At 44.7% G+C, this 20,280-nt stretch overlaps 1 protein-coding gene across 3 annotated transcripts in view; it reads right to left on the reverse strand.

The window, feature by feature from the left end:
• The window catches only part of STAC (SH3 and cysteine rich domain), a 105,202-nt gene that overhangs the window by 10,690 nt on the left and 74,232 nt on the right, over positions 1-20,280 (reverse strand). For all 3 annotated transcript variants that reach the window (XM_084860409.1, XM_084860407.1, XM_084860410.1), the window contains 5 exons: positions 13,767-13,848; positions 8,935-9,005; positions 7,502-7,590; positions 6,344-6,395; positions 4,496-4,630 (listed from right to left, as the gene is read on the reverse strand). In XM_084860409.1, coding sequence (XP_084716535.1) covers positions 4,496-4,630; positions 6,344-6,395; positions 7,502-7,590; positions 8,935-9,005; positions 13,767-13,848 — 429 coding nt within the window. The remainder of the gene's footprint in view (positions 1-4,495; positions 4,631-6,343; positions 6,396-7,501; positions 7,591-8,934; positions 9,006-13,766; positions 13,849-20,280) is intronic.

Consider the following 20,280-nt stretch of genomic DNA (forward strand, 5'->3'; position numbering starts at 1 on the left):
CGGGATAACAGGCAAGCGTGGCCTTTGTGTACAAAATGAAGCAGGACAAAGGCTAATAGAGTTTTGCCAAGAGAACATGCTGTTCATAGCAAACACTCTTTCCCAACAGCATAAGAAGCGACTCTACACATGGACATCACCAGATGGTCAATACTGAAATCAGATTGATTATGTCCTTTGCAGCCAAAGATGGAGAAGCTCCATACAGTCAGTAAAAACAAGACCTGGAGCTGACTGTGGCTCAGATCATGAGCTTCTTATTGCAAAATTTCAGCTTAAATTGAAGAACGTAGGGAAAACCACTGAACGATTCAGGTATGACCTAAATCCTATCCCTTATGAATGTACAGTGGAGGTGAGGAATAGATTTAAGGGATTAAACCTGATAGACAGAGTGCCTGAGGAACTATGGACAGAGGTCCGTAACATTGTTCAGGAGGCAGCAACTCAATCCATCCCAAAGAAAAAGAAATGCAGAAAAGCAAAGTGGCTGTCTGATGAGGCTTTACAAGTAGCTGAGGAAAGAAGGGAAGCGAAAAGCAAGGGAGAAAGGGGAAGATATACCCAACTGAATGCAGAGTTCCAGAGAATAGCAAGGAGAGACAAGAAGACCTTCTTAAATGAACAATGCAAAGAAATAGAAGAAAACAATAGAATGGGAAAGACTAGAGATCTCTTCAAGAAAATCGGAGATCTCAAGGGAACGTTTTGTGCAAAGACGGGCATGATATAGGACAAAGAAGGCAGGGCCCTAACAGAAGCAGATGAGATTAAGAAGAAGTGGAAAGAATACACAGAAGAACTATACAGGAAAGATCTTAATGTCCCTGATAGCCATGATAGTGCGCTCACTGAACTTGAGCCAGACATCCTAGAGAGTGAAGTCAAGTGGGCCTTAGGAAGCATTACTAACAACAAAGCTGGAAGAGATGACAGTTTTCCAGATGAGCTATTTAAAATCCTAAAAGATGATGCTGTTAAAGTGCTGCACTCAATATGCCAACAAATTTGGAACACTCAACAATGGCCACAAGAGTGGAAAAGATCAGTTTACATTCCAATTCCATAGAAGGGCAATGCCAAAGAGTGTTCAAACTACAGTACAATTGCGCTCATTTCACATGCCAGCTCAAAATCCTACAAGCTAGGCTTTAGCAGTATGCGAACCAAGAACTACTGGAAGTACAAGCTGGGTTTCGAAGAGGCAGAGGAACTAGAGATCAAATCGCCAACATTCGCTGGATCATGGAGAAAGCAAGAGAATTCCAGAAAAACGTCTATTTCTGCTTCATTGACTACTCTAAAGCCTTTGATTGTGCGTATCACAACGAACTCTGGCAAATTCTTACAGAGATGGGAGTACCAGACCACCTTACCTGTCTCCTGAGAAACCTGTACGAGGGTCAAGAAGCAACAGTAAGAACCGGACATGGAACAACCGATTGGTTCAAAATTGGGAAAGGAGTATGACAAGGCTGTATATTTTCGCCCTGCTTATTTAATTTATATGCAGAGGACATCATGAGAAACGCCTGGTTGGATGAATCACAGGTCGGAATTAAGATTGCTGGGAGAATTATCAACAACTTCAGATACGCAGACGATACCACCCTAATGGCAGAAAGCGAAGAGGATCTAAAGAGCCTCTTGTTGAGGATGAAAGTGGAGAGTGCAAAAGCTGGTTTGAAACTCAACATGAAAAAAACTAAAATCATGGCATCTGGCCCCATCACTTCCTGGCATATAGAAAGGGAAGAAATGGAAGCAGTGACAGATTTTATTTTCTTGGGCTCCAAGATCACCGCAGATGGTGACTGTAGCCATGAAATTAAAAGACGCTTGCTCCTTGGGAGGAAAGCTATGGCAAACCTAGACAGCATAGTAAGAAGCAGAGACATCACCTTGCCGACAAAGGTTCGTATAATCAAAGCTATGGTTTTTCCAGTAGCAATGTATGGCTGTGAGAGCTGGACTATAAGGAAGGCTGAGCGCTGAAGAATCGATGCTTTTGAACTGTGGTGCTGGAGAAGACTCTTACGAGTCCCCTGGACTGCAAGGAGGTCAAATCAGTCAATCCTAAAGGAAATCAACCCTGAGTGCTCATTGGAAGGACAGATACTGAAGCTGAAGCTCAAATATTTTGGCCACCTAATGCGAAGAGAAAACTCCCTGGAAAAGACCCTGATGCTGGGAAAGATTGAAGGCAAAAGGAGAAGGGGACGGCAGAGGATGAGATGGCTAGATAGCATCACCGATGCAATGAATATGGACTTGAGCACATTCCGGGAGAGAGCGCAGGACAGGAAGGCCTGGCGTGCTATGGTCCATGGGGTCACGAAGAATCGAACACGACTGAACGACTGAACAACAACAATCTCAAAGAAAGAAAGCACAGCTTCATATTGTGAATATAAATGTGCACCAATGGGGCAAATCAGATTTGTCCAATGGGAGGTACCTGAGATCCACCATGCAGAGGCTCCTTGAAACTGCATGTATTTGCTGGCTTACACAGGCAATGATCCCTTGGTGCACAACATCTCACCATACGGACCAGCCGCCACTATGCAGGTTGTTTGTCTTGTGCCATGAAATGAAGTGGTCCCAATTCTGAGCAGTCCACATGCATGGATTCCAGTGGTAGCGCACCTGTTTTGCATGCACAATGTCCCAGGTTCAATCCCTGGTTTCTCCAGGTAGGGTTAGGAAAGGCTCCTGTGTCTGAAAACCCTGGTGCCAGTCAGTGTAAACCACCAGTGGGCAACTATGGGGCATCCAGGGGCCATTTTTCCTCTCCCCACCCCTGGGCCGTACCCTGTGGGGCGCCACACTGGGGGGAAAACTGGTGGTTTGCCATCACAATTTAGCAGCGAACTGCAACAGAGGGCTTAAATGGTCAAATTTAGTTTGTTCTGAAGCTAAATCTGACCCTTTAGTGCTCTGTAGTGGCTACAGAATGTTAAGAGGGTCAAATGAAGCTTCAGAACAAGCTAAATGTGACCCTCTTAAGGCTCTGTAGGGGTTAAATGTGACCCTTTATTGCTCTGCAGTGCTATAACTCCCCTTTTTAATTTTAAAAAGTTTTTTTTGCCACCACAAAATTCAGTGGTAAGGCAGGGGCCTTACTGGGTGCGGGGGCAGTGGGGGCTGCGTGCAGCCCATGCGTTGCCCATTCCTGGTGTAAACGATACTGAGCGAGATAAGCCAAAGATCTGTCTTGGCAGCTTCCTATTTTTTTCTTTTATCTGTCCTCAATTTACCACAATGCACAGTGATTTTTTTAGCAATTACTGCATGTTGGTAACCTCAATAATATGACTGCACACGGGCGCTGAGTTAGATGGATCAATGATCCGACCCAGTATAAAGCAGCTTCCTACTTCCTCTTCATCCCACCATAGTGGCAGAGTGCTTCTCCTTTCATTCCTTGGTGCCCAATAGATCCAATAATAGCATGATCCAATAGCATTCTTTTGACTTAGCCATATTTTTTATTGATATTAAAAAAATCTGGGAACTACTTTGACTTGCTGTGACTGAGAAGCAATGAAGGCAGTGGCAGAATGGACTTGGTTTTCTTAATCATCTCTTTTAATTAACTGAGACAACAAGCAGCTCTTGCCCTATTATGGACTAGCCTTGCATTAGCCAGATTTGCCATGGTCTGCTGGGAAACAAACCAGAACCAAAACCAGGCCCATATAATTTGTCATGGTGATCCTCTTCGTGTCAATTATGCCTCAATCTAAACCCATTTTCTCTTCCTAATCACTAGATTCCACAACTGTCCATAGTGGAAAGTATTTTGTCTGAGATGATAACAAGACTCCCTCTGTGGTGCTTGATCTGTGACGGCCACTTCACAAGTTATCACTTTGAGCTACCATTATCAAGCAAGGAACATTCTTGTGTGAACTTGCCCATTTATTTCGCACATGAGAACATAAGGGCCATAAGAACATCAGACCTATCTAATCCAGCATTGTGTCCATACAGTGGCCAACCTAATGCTGATGGGAAGTCCAGAAGCAGGACTCAATATCACCTTCCCACTCATGTTTCCCAGTAACTGGTATAGAAAAGCATACTCCCTCTGACACTCTAGGTAAGGTTGAGGGTGCAATCCTATGCATGTTTAGACAGAAAAAAGTCCCACAACTCCCAGTGTTTCCCAGCCAGCACTGTAGGACTTTTTTCTGTCTAAACATGCACAGGATTGTACCCTGATACCCTTACCCCCATGAATTTGTCTAATCCCTTTTTTAAGCCATCCAAGTTGGTGGCCATCACTACATCTTTTGGAAGCAAATTCCATAGTTTAACTAGGCACTGTATGAAGAAGTATGTACTTCTTATCTTGTGAGTATCTGAGCCTTGAATCTCAATCCTAATACAGTTTTTTGGAACTGTGTGCCATGGGAACTAAGTGCATAAGAAAAGTGGAGGCATGTCCTTAAAATTTTAATGCCCAGGAAGTAGTTTCAAGTTTACTCACTTGGTTCTCTTTCAGGGTTATCTGTCCCTGTTCCTTGCATCCAATAAATGTTCTGATACACCTGAAAACGTTTTCATCTTGTAATCTTTGAACAAAATTAGCAGGAAAAAAGCCAACCCGGTCTTCTATTTTTCCCTGTGAAGAGGACATGATGTCAGAAGAGTGGCTTTAACATTAATGACACAGCATTGCATTTTGTTTCTGTATTTATTACATTTATATCCCACCCTTCCTCCAAAATGCTCAAGGTAGTGTACATGGTTTTCCCTCCCACTTTTTTATCCTCACAACATCCCTGTGAGATAGCTACAGCTGAGAGACAGTGACTGGTCCAAAGTCACCCATTGCAATTCATGGCTGAGTGGGGATTTGAAACTGAATCCTTTCAGTCTTAGGCCAACACTCTACCTGAGGGCCCCCCAACCTTTTTGGATCCATGAACACATTTGGGAATTTGAGACCTTGCCTGGGCACCACCATCAAATGCCTAATCAGTGGATCACTGCTTTGGTGTCTACCAGTTGCATCTATGGATCTTACGTTGCGTCTTATTCAGGAAAAACATCAGTTTTGCATCTGTTGGACACCACAACGTCTCTTTAATAAAGGATTGTCTAATTCTGCGAATTGCTGGTGGTGCAATATACCTAATGCTCCTTTTAAACATATGTTTTGGCAATGTCCAGTAGTTGTTTCTTATTGGGAGGAAGTTATTATACAGATGAAGTTTGTACTGGAACAGTCTTTAATATTCACTGATGTACATGGTCTTTTCAATTATTTACCTACTTCATGGAAATTAACAATTGGTCAGTGTAAATGGATTCTCTGTACCCTTTTGACAGCTATATTACAGCATTGGAAGGATAAACACTCACCTCCCATAATGCAATGGACTGAGGACCGTACTACGCTTTCAGTATTTGAACACCACCTTCAAATGGATACCTATTTGGATATTTGGTCTGCTTTTGCTGAAGCCTATGTATAATTGCTAGAATGTTGTATGCATTTCATATGTATTCATTGCTATGGATATATACAAATCCATTGTTGTTTATTCGGTCAGTCGCTTCCGACCCTTTGTGACTTCATGGACCAGCCCACGCCAGAGCTTCCTGTCGGCCGTCGCCACCCCCAGCTCCCCCAAGGTCAAGTCCATCACCATTTGTATATACATACAAATCCATGTATGTATGTATGTGCGTGTGTGTGTGTGTGTATATATATATATATATATATATATATATATGAAATTAAAAACATTCTTTAAAAGTTTTGCAGGTGCCTGTGGGTGTCCCTCTTCACTGGCACTGCGTTGGGGACCCCTGCTCTAGCTACCCTCAGATTACTGTGCTTGTCCACCACTTGATGGGCTGATGGTACTTTCCCACGCTGCACTGAAGTGGCCTCCTATCCTGAGAAATAGGGAAGGAGCCCTTGATTGGCTGCATTAATTCGCTAGCAGGGGTGTGGTGATGCCAAGGAGATGGGACTGTTTCAGAAGTCTTCAGGGTGTGGTCCAAGGCGCCGCTAGCAATCCTGCCCACCCGCCCCATAATAGTAAAACTGTCCTTCCACCCACCAAAGTCTCTTCTTCAGGACTGCAGTGCCTTGCAAGGGCTTCCTTCGAATGCCAGTGAACATAGAGCAGCTACAGAGCATCTATCCAAGGAACCAAGTGTCCCCTTATACAAGAGCCAAGTACACAGCTCTCAGGCCTATGGGCTGGTGTTCCAATGCAGTGAGGGTCGGGCTGCAAATGAATTTGTCCTCATTCACCCACACATAAGAAGTGTATACTATACTGTATATTTTTTTCTTTCCACATTACTTAGATTATTATACCTTCCACCAGTCTTCATTTGAATCTTCCAGAAGTGTGATCCTATCTCCTGGCCTATAGTGAGAAAACAGAAAGATCAGGAATGCTGCGTTTAGATGTGCCTGCTCATATGTAATGGCACTAGTGAATTCTGCAATTCTTCAGTCCACTGAAATGCCTTGTTCGGTGGTTATCTGTACAAGGTTATCTGTAATGTTTAGCCAAAATCAATATGGCTGGAATTTAAACCTACTGGCCTTGATCCAGCTAAAGTTCCCACTTAAGTTCCCATCATACTTGACCATTGGTCATCTTAGCTGGGGCTGACGGGACTTGGAATCTAATATCATCTGGAGGGCCACAGGTTCCCCACCCCTGCTCTAGCTGCGGGACCTTCATGTGATCGCCTCCTTTCAAGGAATTGCCTTTAGTCCACTTCCTGCCACTTGCCCCTCATAACCACCTAAGAGTAAAGGTCAAAGGTTTGAAATGGGGCCTGTTTTATGGGGGAGCACTAAGGAAAGCCCATAGCAAGCATGTATGTGGTAACTAGGCAACCACAAGGCCTGTTTTTCTTTCAGCCCATATTTTCCTTCTCCAGCTGGTCAGGAGGTGGCAGCTACAATGGCAGGGGCGATTAAGTGGCAGGACAAGGTGGGTGGTGGCAACTGTGGCTCAGCAGTGTGATGCTGAGTAGTTGCCAGGGTGATTCACCTGCTGGCTGTAGCAGTGAATAGGAAGACTTTATCCAGCTTTGGGCCAAAATATGCATCGCATGCAAACACATGTGACAACAACCAGGTGGTCCTTTGGGAGTGGGAAATTGTGACTGCTGAAGTGGCAGGATGAGTGGGGGAGAGAGAAGACACGTGTGTGAAACCCCACTGAGATGAAATGATGCTAGGAGGATTTGGAATGGGGAATGTGTGGGTGGGGAAGGGTTTAAGTACCCTTGTACCCTGCTGCTTTTCTGATCTCAGTCATCTCCTAAAGGGCTTTTCCTGTTTTGTTTTAGTTTTTTTTTTTAGGGCTGTTGGGCTACTGATATGCTTCTGCATTTGATGTGTAGTTTGGCCTTTTGTGTATGTGACCATCTCTTTGACCTAGTCATATTGTTTATATTCAGTTAGGAACGAGCCAGTTGAGTGATCAAGATAGTTACATTTATACAATAACATTACCTCATTTCCAAATCTTCATTCTCTTGTGGTACAAATTTGTACAAGGCAATATAGGTATTCATCTGTACTGCGTCTTTATTAAGAGATCCCTTCAGTATGGGGGGAAAAAAGAGGAGGAGATATTAGTAGCTATTTTGTAAAAGCTATGTCTTGACTACAGCAAAGCTGTAGGCCGGGGTAGTCAATCTCCCACCCCCCCCGCCCCCCAGATGTATTGGAGTACATCTCCCGTAACCGCTGACCACTGGCCATGCTGGCTGGGGCTTAGGGGAGTTGTAGTCCAAAACATCTGGCGGGCACCAGATTGCCTGAGTAGACAAATTCAAACATATGCACTCTGAAAAAAAAGTGTTACTTTGAAGTAGGATATGTATTCTTTTGTTTGCAGAGCAACGTAGACCAATAGCCATGTTTGATCTGAACCTGCTGTAGTGTTTGCCCTGTTTAAATCCGCTCCTGGATGTAGAATGTCATTGGTGAAATTTATTGGTGTCTAGACTGTTTTTGAAATCAAGTTCATGAGTCATCAGCTATTGGGACTATGGCAGTGGGCTCCATGCTCTAGAGCTGCCTTCCTCAAAATGGCGCCCTCCAGATTTGTTGGACTACAATTCCTATCATCTCCAACCAGCATGGCAAATGTAGTCTAACACATCTGGAGGGTACCAGATTAGGGAAAGAAACTGCTCTAGAAACTGCTGAACTATTTTATTATGGACAGAAATAAGGCATCATGCCTAGGCACCCACAGGTGAATGGGAGCTGTTTTCCCAACCTCAGGCTGCTCAGTGGTTTGGATGAATGAAGGGACCACATAGATGGGGCCAATAGTTTAAGTCTTTCCCACCTGATCTCTACCCAGCTGGGAGGAAGGGTAACAATCAGGTGTGAAAGATCCACATTGGCTTATCATCAAAGTAGAAGGTTTATGCCATCTGTATTCCATACTCATGGGAATCCTTTTCAGATGCATTCAGTTTCTTTCTAGCTGGAATCATATGTATTTTAAAAATGCCTTTGCCAGTGTAAAAGAGATCCATCAGTGTCACATCTTCCTGATGGCCTCACTTTTCAGACTGTATTTCCCATGTCCATTCAGTTCACAGATTAGGATCAACTTTTTACAGTACATTTTGCACTTGAGATAATTTGTGCTGGAGTACAAAATGGCACCTGAGCTACATCCATTATGAAGGGCATGTAGCAATCATATAGGGCTGGCCACCCCATCTGTATTTTAAAGGGGAAAGCTGCCTATGGAACATGCACCCATGGAAATTAACATAGTATGTGTGCATTTGCCAAGGTATACCAGAGTATAAAATGTCTTGGGAGAAGCAGCCTTTACTTGTATACTGTCGTAGAAAATCAACTTTATTTTAAATAATGTGAAATGTAATTATACATTTGCTACAGATACATTAAAAGGTCACCTGTAGTACTGAATTTATTTTCTTCGGTTCATCTCCAAAGTCTGCGGTACCATTTACTGAGTATGTAAACACTGTAATCAAAGAGAAAAGAGATATTCAGATCAAGAGTCCAACTACCAAAACAAGCCAGTCATGTGTTTTATGCATCTCTTTATCCTAATTCCATTATTTTCTCACTTTCATTTTGCCTTTCTTTGCAGAGATTTTGTAACTTTTGCTCATATTGAGCTGTGCCTTCTGTGGATGAAATAGCCAAACTGCCTGCTGTGGTATACACCCATTGCCCTCATTGGAAGACTTTAAGGGACAGTAGGTTGAGGACTGTGACAACTGATCTTACCAGTGCTATAGAAAAGTTCTCCTTAAAAAAATGAACTTGCTTATTCTTTAATTGATGGTTAGGACAAAGAGTGAAGGAAGTGTTAAATATTTTGCATCCCAAAGTTTAGCACATTATATATATTCCCTGACTTTTCTGACATGCACACGTGAATGCTGACAACAATCACATTTCCTGACTGTCAACATTCACCCGTGTATCTCTGTGTTTTCAGGCATCCAGAACATCTGCCTGGGATTGTCACATTCACATGCGAACATCCACTGTCACCAAATATCTCTGCATCTGTCTCTACTATACATCTCAACCACTAGTGTGTCACTGGTACTGCTAAAGCCTGCTTTGGGGTGTTCCTATGGCAGGGCACTGTGGCAGTTATTATTAATACCATCAATGAACAGCATCCAAGCTATTAATAGCATCAACTTTTTCCCTTAAGGAAAAGTTCCATAATCAAAGTGCGTCTGGTGAGAAACATTTTATTTCTATACTCCCTTTCTAGACCAATCAAGGTGGTTTACAAACGGTCCAAAACATAAAAATCACAAGCAGATAAAGACATAGTAAAACAGTAAAAATAACATTAAAACCCATAACAACAATTTAAAAACCCAAGTTGAAAAGGTTGAAAACCCATAACAACAATTTAAAAGGTTGAAAATTTAAAAACAATTTAAAGGGTTGAAAACCCGTAACAACAATTTAAAAACCCAAGTTGAAAAGGTGTCCTTCCCTTGACCCCAATCCTGAACGCAGAGAGAGTGGGGACCAGTCGCAACTCCAATTGAAGTGCGTTCCAGAGTTTGGGAGCAACACAGGAGAAAGCCCTTCCCTGTGTGCCCAGCAAGTGGGCCTTGGTAAGCGAGGGTGTCTTCAAAGGGCCTCTCCTGCTGATCTTAATAACCAAGTAGTCCGGGCCAGGCCAGGCCAGGGGAAGAAGCTGCTGATTCAGTCCTGCTTCCTTCTGAGCCTTGTCCTGCTTCCTTCTGAGTAGACATGCAGAGGCTTGCCTTGCTTATCTGAGAGTAGACATGCTGCTCATGCTTACCTCTGGATTTTGGGGAGCTGCTTGGTTTTTTTCCGCCCTGCCCACTTTGCCTTTGGCCCTGTCCGCTAATGGAATGTAGCCTCTGAGAGCTTCTCTGAAACTGAATTTGGCCCTTGGGATGAAAAGGGTTCATCACCCCTGGGTTACAAGGATAAGGTCCCAGGTTCAACCTTTGCGTCTCCAGCTGAAGGATTCTAAGTAACAGGGCTGGAAAATCTGCTGAGACCTTGGACAGATGCCATCAGTCAGAGCAGACAATACTGAGTCAGATGTCTATAGAAACACAGCTTCTTTTTGGCCATTATGTTTTGATGTTTCCCCTAGTAATATTCGGAGAGGAAACCCAGTGGGAGATACTGAACATTTGAAATGGAAATGGTGCTCACATTTAAAAGACTCCTGAAAGATACCTGAGCTAATTTTAATATACTATTTGATTCACTGCAGCATTGCTCCAGCTTTCCACTAATGAGATGGTGTTCTCTCACATTGCGGGAAAGACAAGAAATCAGCTTTTGTAGGCTAATGTTTTCCTATATTGAATATTAGTTTCCATGCTGGAAAAATCATTGGATCATATGAAATGTGACAAGAGTCCTGTGCTGATGTTTGGGACGTATGTGCAGGAGGCAAGCAGGATTGTGCAGGAGGCAAGCATCCCCACCCACCATGCCATGCCCATCCTGCCCCTTGCCTTACCTGTTATTGGATTTCACATTTGCATAGACATGCGTTGAAACCAATGCATATAGGTCCAATCTGTACAGTATATGAAAATGTGAAATCCAATGAGTGAACCATTTAGGGGAGGGGTCATACAGCAGATGCTTTGCATGCAGAAAGTCCCCAGTTCAATCCCTAGGTAGGGGAGCTGTAAAGAATCCTGCCTGAAACCCTGGAGAGCCGCTGCCAGTCAGTGTCACCAATACTGGGCTGGATGGACCAGTGGTCTCAGTATAAGGCAATTTCCTATTTTCCTATGTGACCATACAGAAGGAACTGGCTGATGCAATCCAGATTCTCTGCCACAGGTATGTTCCAAACATCAGTATTAGGGATGAGTGAACTCCCCCATGCTCATCTTGCTTGCTGGACCCCTGCCACTTTCCCAACCCTGGTGGCATGCAGGGAGAGCCACCAGATGATCTGTGAGCACCTGGCAAGCGGCTCATGGCATCCCACTTTCCCGTGAGCTGCCATTTTACACAAAATTGTGGTTAAGCCTTTTACGGAAATTGCTGTTTTGGGCAAAATGGTGGCCATAAATAGACTGATTTACACAAAATTGCAGGCGTAAATGGTTTAATTAGACCATTTACACCTCCAATATTGCATAAAGCATGCTATTTATGGCTGCTATTTTGTGTAAAACAGCGATTTCCATAAAAGGCTTACCCATGATTTTGCGTAAATTGGCAGCTTGTAGACAAGTGGGGAACCGTGAGCCTGCTCGACTTGGTGTGTGCCGAGTCGGGCAAGCTTGGGGGTCTGTGAGCTGGCCGAGCTGTTGACAACTCACCAAGCTTGAGCCCCAAAATAGATTTCTCTGACATCCCTAACCAGTATAAGCCTATGATATATAATAGACCATTGGCCCTGAACTGTTTTAATTTCCATTTGTCTACAGGCCAGAATCCTTGAGGAGTCCACCCTGGATCTCTGGGAACATGACAAAGGCTTTGCCATTATCATGGTTTGTGCAGACAGCATGGCTGATTTTCTAAATCTGCCAAGCGGAACATTTTGGAGTAGCTCCTCTATAATTTATGTGCTGAGGCCCCAACAGGACAACAGTAAAGAAGTCCAATGCAAATCAAAGGAATAGTTAATGTCCTGCTGATGTTTGTTGGGACACACACCCACAACTCTGTCAAGAAGTTTCTTCTATAATGCGAAGTCATGTAGATCTCACAGACAACAGTTCTTTTATAAATAGAGAGTAGGTCAATGATGAATAGGAATCTGAAAACATTTAATGGGGATTATAATGATTTGCTGTCTGTAAACATGAAACCCTTGGTGAATGAGGTTTATGTCCTGTGGAATAGGTTAATATAGAGAAACAACAGAAAATATTTAGGATTGGATCCAGATTTATGCTGGATCATCAACTGTACTGGCGGAAGTGGACTTTCCTGCTCCCTCCTATCCACAGCAGCTCCTCCAGCCCCCATGGAAAGCTATACAGAGGGCTGGTTCACCTATTACGATAAGCCATCCTAAAAAAAAGCTATGGTGGGTTGGTTGTTCACTCACTAACCCACGTTATTCCTGCCAGACAGAATCAGGTATTCTGTGGCTTGCCGTGGCTTGTTTCCTCCTTAGTCCTCCTGCCTGCTCCTGGCATGTATCCCATAGGCCTTTGCAGCACAACCTCAGCAGCTTTGTCTGCTAATGAGCACATTAATGGAATAGAGGGTTTTTTGTAGAATTTCTTTTTCACCACTGGGGAGATTTGCACACATTTCACATTTAAAAAAAACTTTTGGGGAGATTTGTGCAAATCTCCCTGAAAGTTTAAATAAATAAATAAATAAATAAATACAGATAAATTTGGCAAATCCCACCGAAGGTGAAAAAAAAGTTACATTTGTGCAAATCTCTCCAAAGGTGGGAACCTCCCCCCCCCCCCGCAACATTACATTTGTGTAAATCTTCCTGAAGGTTTTTAAAAAAAGTGTTGCTGTCTAGGGAGGTGATGAAGCAGAAGGTTAAATTGAGTAGTGATATTTCAAGATGTAACAGAGAGGAGATAACATTAGCAAGATCGTGAGGAGCAGCCAGCAGGTTTTTTTGCTGCTCTTGCCAGGCGGGTCTCTCACCATTTTAAATAACCCATGCTGAAGTGACTCTGCCACCTTGTGAACAAGCCACCTTGAGAACAAGCCACCCTAAACAACTCTGCTACAAGCCATCGGCTCTCAGGCTGGCTTGTTTGTGAAAAACAACCCACAACTGAAAAGCTGTGCTGGGTTTGCACGTCCTGCTAAGCCACCCTGCAACCACCCACGATGACATGACAACTCACTGTGGCTTGGTGTGGCATGTGAACCAGGCCAGAGGGTCAGGAGACCCTGCTGAATGGGGTGAGCTGTGGTGTGTGTGTGTATGTGTGTGTGTGTAGCCTTAAAAACTGGGCAGTGAGTCCCTCCATGAGCAGAGCCCTTCTTCTTGCAGAAGGCAAATTCTGGATCCATCTCACAGTGATTAAAAAAAGAACCAGGGAAGACAGCTGGGAGTGGACAAATGCCCTCCTCATGACTTATTTGCAAGGGTTGTGAAGACATTTGGTAGCATTTACTATTCTGTTCATGAATAATATCTGGACCCGTGTACAGGGAATGGCATCTGATTGTCAGGAGACATTCTGTGTCAGAATAAAAGGTGATGTGAAAATAAACCCTTAGGTTTGAAGACTGTTGACAATCTTAGCCTTACACTCACCGCTATTGCTGCGCCTCCTGCTTATGTCAAGCACGCTCCCTGGACTGTCACCTTCCTCAGGAACTTCTGCCAAATCTGATGTCTGTAAAGAAGGAGAAGAAGGGGACGAGAGTGAAAGTGAGCAATAAGGTGACATAAACAAACCAGAGATTTAAGCACATGGCGACAGCTTGGTGGTGGGTGTGGAGGGAGCCAGGAGGAAGAGTCAACGCTGATGATAACATGTTATCTAGAGTTCGGATACTTGATGGGAGAGCAGCAGGACATCTGAGGCGAGCTGGAGAACTGCGTAAATAAGGATCTCTTATTGACGCAGGAGGGGAAGATGGAGTTGAGGGAAAAGGATCACTACTTTCTGGAGCTTATGTATGAAACAGGATGGGTTATAATGTACAATCGGCCACTACCAGCAAGGAGCAGATTGTAAACTATTCCGCTGCTAATTAAATGCCTGTCATTATGACAGGAGGAATGCATGAAGGGAGATCCTGCAAAGATCCCTGGAGAGTACAATTCCGTCTCTGTGTACTGTTTTGCACCTAATGCAACTGTGTCCCTTATGTGCAGTGCTTTATTTTCCCCGCATTCACATATGTAGCTTCAAGCAGGGGTGCACAACCTGCAGCCTATGGAGCCATGGGGACCCCACCCACTAGTGGGGGAAATCCTGCCCTTCATCGGCGATAAAGGCAGTGCTACCCTTCTAGCACATGAGGGCAGGGGTTCTCTTGTTAGTGCTAGCCAGGGAAATCCCCTCACTTGGATCACTGATTGACGACAAGGGCAGGTTGCTAGCACTAGGGAATCCCCGTAACCTCCTCCCCATCCCAGTGATCCTGCAGCAGAATTGCTGGGCTTCCCCCACCCACCCCAGCCTTCCCCTCCACCCCAGCACTGGCTCCCCCACCCCAGTGATCTTACTGCAGGACTGATGGGATATAGCGTGGGATGTGTGTTGAATGTGCGTGCGTGTCCATGTGCGTATGTGTGTGGCCCCTGGGCCCCCTGCCAACACTGGATAGGCCCTTGGGGCCAAAAATCTTTCACCTCTGCCTTAAAGTAAAATGGTGCATTCATGAAAGGTGCTGTGCTGACTCTGGATAATGGGTGGATCCCGATTTAGTCATACTGAGAGTAGACCCATTGAAATCCATGGGACATATGCCAGTCCCGACTAACTTAAATCCCATTGGATTCAATGGGTCTACTCTCAGTATGACTAAATCGGGATCCAACCCATTGAGAATCAAGCCCATCTCTTCATCTGCAGAACTCCATCCCTCCCCATTCTAGGTTCTGTTTCATGGTCACACTAGAGGCTGACAACCCCTTGGGAACTGACCAGTGCCTGCAAGCCCCAATGTGTCAAACTGAACCCACCAGGCTTAGTACTGATCTTTATTTATTTAGTACATTTCTATGTACTTTCCCCTTCATGGATCACTGCCTTGTTGTGGCGAAGGGGCTTGCGTAACTCAATGAAGCCATAAGCTATGCCGTGAAGGGCCACCCAAGACGGACAGGTCATGGCAGAGAGTTCTGACAAAATGTGGTCCACTGGAGAAGGAAATGGCAACCCACTCCAGTATTCTTGCCAAGAAAACCCCATGGAACGTATCACAAGGCTAAAAGAGATGACGCCGGAAGATGAGCCCCTCAGGTCGGAAGGTGTCCAATATGCTACTGGGGAAGAGCAGAGGGTATTTCCAAGTAGCGCCAGAAAGAGTGAAGTGGCTGGGCCAAAGCCGAAAGGACACTCAGCTGTGGATGTGTCTGGTGGTGAAAAGAAAATCCGATGCTGTAAAGAACAATATTGTTTAGGAACCTGGAATGTCAGATCAATGAATCAAGGTAAGCTGGTGGTGGTCAAACATGAGATGGCAAGATTGAACATCGACATCTTGGGAATCAGCGAACTAAAATGGACAGGCATGGGCGAATTTAATTCAGGTGACTATCCTATCTACTATTGTGGGCAAGAATCCCTTACAAGAAATGGAGTAGCACTCATAGTCAACAAAAGGGTGGGAAAAGCAGTACTGGGGTACAATCTTAAAAATGATAGAATGATCTCAGTATGAATCCAAGGCAAACCATTCAACATCACAGTAATTCAAGTCTATGCCCCAACCACTGAGGCCGAAGAAGCTGAGGTTGATCGGTTCTATGAAGACCTACAACACCTTCTAGAACTAACACCAAAAAAAGATGTCCTCTTCATCATAGGGGATTGGAATGCTAAAGTAGGAAGTCAAGAAATCACCGGGATAACAGGCAGGCATGGCCTTGGTGTACAAAATGAAGCAGGACAAAAGCTAATAGAGTTTTGCCAAGAGAACATGCTGATCATAGCAAACACTCTTTTCCAACAGCACAAGAGGCGACTCTACACATGGACATCACCAGATGGTCAATATCGAAATCAGATTGCTTATGTCCTTTGCAGCCAAAGATGGAGAAGCTCCATACAGTCAGTAAAAACAAGACCTGGAGCTGACTGTGGCTCAGATCATGAGCTGCTTCTTGCAAAATTTCGGCTTAAATTGAAGAACGTCGGGAAAACCACTAAACCGTTCAGGTATGACCTAAATCATATCCCTGATGAATATACAGTGGAGGTGAGGAATAGATTTCAGGGATTAGACCTGATAGACAGAGTGCCTGAGGAACTATGGACGGAGGTCCGTAACATTGTTCAGGAGGCAGCAACGAAATCCATCCCAAAGAAAAAGAAATGCAAGAAAGCCAAGTGGCTGTCTGATGAGGCTTTACAAGTAGCTGAGGAAAGAAGGGAAGCGAAAAGCAAGGGAGAAAGGGGAAGATATACCCAACTGAATGCAGAGTTCCAGAGAATAGCAAGGAGAGACAAGAAGGCCTTCTTAAATGAACAATGCAAAGAAATCGAGGAAAACAACAGAATGGGAAAGACTAGAGATCTCTTCAAGAAAATTGGAGATCTCAAGGGAATGTTTTGTGCAAAGACGGGCATGATAAAGGACAAAGAAGGCAGGGACCTAACAGAAGCAGATGAGATTAAGAAGAGGTGGCAAGAATACACAGAAGAACTATACAGGAAAGATCTGAATGTCCCTGATAGCCATGATAGTGCGGTCACTGAACTTGAGCCGGACATCCTAGAGAGTGAAGTCAAGTGGGCCTTAGGAAGCATTAGTAACAACAAAGCTAGCGGAGATGACAGTATTCCAGCCGAGCTATTTAAAATCCTAAAAGATGATGCTGTTAAAGTGCTGCATTCAATATGCCAACAAATCTGGAACACTCAACAGTGGCCACAAGACTGGAAAAGGTCAGTTTACATTCCAATTCCAAAGAAGGGCAACGCCAAAGAGTGTTCAAACTACCGCACAATTGCGCTCATTTCACATGCCAGCAAGGTGATGCTCAAAATCCTACAAGCTAGGCTTCAGCAGTATGCGAACCGAGAACTACCGGAAGTACAAGCTGGGTTTAGAAGAGGCAGAGGAACTAGAGATCAAATCGCCAACATTCGCTGCATCATGGAGAAAGCAAGAGAATTCCAGAAAAACGTCTATTTCTGCTTCATTGACTACGCTAAAGCCTTTGATTGTGTGGATCACAACAAACTGTGGCAAATTCTTAAAGTGATGGGAGTACCAGACCACCTTACCTGTCTCCTGAGAAACCTATACAAGGGTCAAGAAGCAACAGTAAGAACCAGACATGGAACAACCGATTGGTTCAAAATTGGGAAAGGAGTACGACAAGGCTGCATATTGTCACCCTGCTTATTTAACTTATATGCAGAGTACATCATGAGAAATGCCGGGTTGGATGAATCAGAGGTCGGAATTAAGATTGCTGGGAGAATTATCAACAACCTCCGATATGCGGACGATACCACCCTAATGGCAGAAAGCGAAGAGGATCTCAAGAGCCTCTTGTTGAGGGTGAAAGAGGAGAGTGCAAAAGCTGGTTTGAAACTCAACATTAAAAAAACTAAGATCATGGCATCTGGCCCCATCACTTCCTGGCATATAGAAGGGGAAGAAATGGAAGCAGTGACAGATTTTACTTTCTTTGGTTCCAAGATCACCGCAGACGGTGACTGTAGCCATGAAATTAAAAGACGCTTGTTCCTTGGGAGGAAAGCTATGGCCAACCTAGACAGCATAGTAAGAAGCAGAGACATCACCTTGCCGACAAAGGTCCGTCTAATCAAAGCTATGGTTTTCCCAGTAGTAATGTATGGCTGTGAGAGCTGGACTATAAGGAAGGCTGAGCGCCGAAGAATTGATGCTTTCGAACTGTGGTGCTGGAGAAGACTCTTACGAGTGCCCTGGACTGCAAGGAGGTCAAATCAGTCCATCCTAAAGGAAATCAACCCTGAGTGCTCATTGGAAGGACAGATAATGAAGCTGAAGCTCCAATATTTTGGCCACCTAATGCGAAGAGAAAACTCCCTGGAAAAGACCCTGATGCTGGGAAAGACTGAAGGCAAAAGGAGAAGGGGACGGCAGAGGATGAGATGGCTAGATAGCATCACGGATGCAATGAATATGAACTTGAGCACGCTCCGGGAGAGAGCGCAGGACAGGAAGGCCTGGCATGCTATGGTCCATGGGGTCACGAAGAGTCGGACACGACTGAACGACTGAACAACAACAACAACATTTCTATACCGCCCAATAGTTGAAGCTCTCTGGGCGGTTCCACAAAATTAATATGGGAAAGCTGCAGCCATAGGGGCAAACAAACCAGTGCTATTGGGAAGGGGAGTATGCCATTACGAGTCTTATTGCAGAGGTCTAAAATAACAGGGTTTGGCTAGAGCCAGTGTGGTATAGCTGTTAGAGTGTCAGACTAGGACCGGGGAGATCTAGGTTCAAATCCCTGCTCAGCCATGAAGCTCACTGGGTGACCTTGGGACAGTTCCTTTATCTTAGCCTAACCTGCCTCACAGGGTTGCTGCGAGGATAAAATGGGGGAGGGGAAGAATCATGCATGAAGCTTGAGCCCCTTGGAGGACAGGTGGGATATAGATGCACTCAATAAATTAAAAGGCATCTCTAAACCAGGGGTTTAGACCATGGGCCACATGTGGGCCCTTGCCACAGCCAGCCGCCACCACTGTTCCCTGTTGCTGAAATTCATGGCAGTGGCAGCCATGCTGGTTTGCTGCTGAAAATCTGTGGCAGTTTGTCACTGATTTTTGGTGGTAAACCAGCATTCCCCGTCCCCCACCGGCACCCCCGTGGAGTGTGCTGTGCATTGGGGGGGAGAGTCTGGGGTGTGTGAAAAAGGCCCCCAGACTCCTCGCAGTTGCTCACCCTTGCTCTAAACTCTCATGAATCCCTGATGGTCAATTGAAGTTCAGGTGTATTCTTCCACAGTGCCTGTGGTCTTAAGTACTGCACACTTCTGCGTAATCTGCTACTTGACAGCCTAACTTGCCCAGGAGTAAATACCACAACATCTTGGCATTCGATACTTACACCCACTCCCCATCTGATCAAAACTGCACGGTAAGCTGGCAATATGCTCATGTTTTGCACGCTTCAGTAATCATTTATTATTTAACAGACTACTTTACCAATCTGACAAGAAATAATTACATTTGTGGAAGTTCTGGTCCCTCTGTGAGTTAGAGAAACCAAAAGGAAGCATCACAACATTTCAGCAATGCTAGCCTTGTGCTTCAGAAAAGCAGCACTGATAAGGGTGATGGTTTATAAGAGGCAATTTCTGCAGGCACATGCACACTTTTGAATGGCAGAGAACTCTTCTTCCTGCCAATGAGTTCTTTGGAACAGCAGCAATGATAACAGCCAGAGACCACCTGCAAAGCAGCAGCTGCCAGAAGGGAGGGACAAGTCCACCCCCTTACTCCTGAGGAAACTGTAAACTGGCCTCGATGCAGGTGGTAAGAACTGAGCCCTCCAAGAGAGACCTCCGAGGCCTCTAGTCCAAACCTTGTTAGGCATCAGAGAGTCTTGTCTCAGTCCACAGGCTTAACAGCAGTGACAGCAGCCAGATAGCAGCCAGTGACAGCAGCTCTTCCGAAATGTGACCCTAACTGTATATTTGTGGTGGTGTACTGGAACCAGGCCTCCCAGGGACACAACACCGGCACTCTTTAATTAGCAGGGACACTGATGTCATATGCCACCCCACCTGACAGAATTCCCTGTTTGCTCCGAGCTTAGCTGCAATCCTCACAGTAATTTTACCAGCAACAATATATTGTTCCTGGTTGTAATGCAAATCATTATGGGGTGATTTGGTTTTGAATGGGCAATAAAGACCCATTAGATTTACAAAAGACCAGTGGCTGGTAGAGATGAAAACTGCTAGAACTGGTTTGTTGATATGGATCAATGCAGTTGCCTGCATTTTTGGACTCTCCTTGGGCGTGTGGCTTCGGGGACTGTCGTGATGAGCTCCTGCATGCCCAAATTTACCACTACACCACTGCCCTTGGGTTGCACTTGGGGGAACATGGTAGTTAGGGGATTCCCTGTCAGTCATATACATT

The sequence above is a fragment of the Heloderma suspectum genome, chromosome 5 (assembly GCF_057233095.1).
Source record: "Heloderma suspectum isolate Gila_16-S chromosome 5, 16-S_ref, whole genome shotgun sequence".
NCBI lineage: Eukaryota > Metazoa > Chordata > Lepidosauria > Squamata > Helodermatidae > Heloderma > Heloderma suspectum.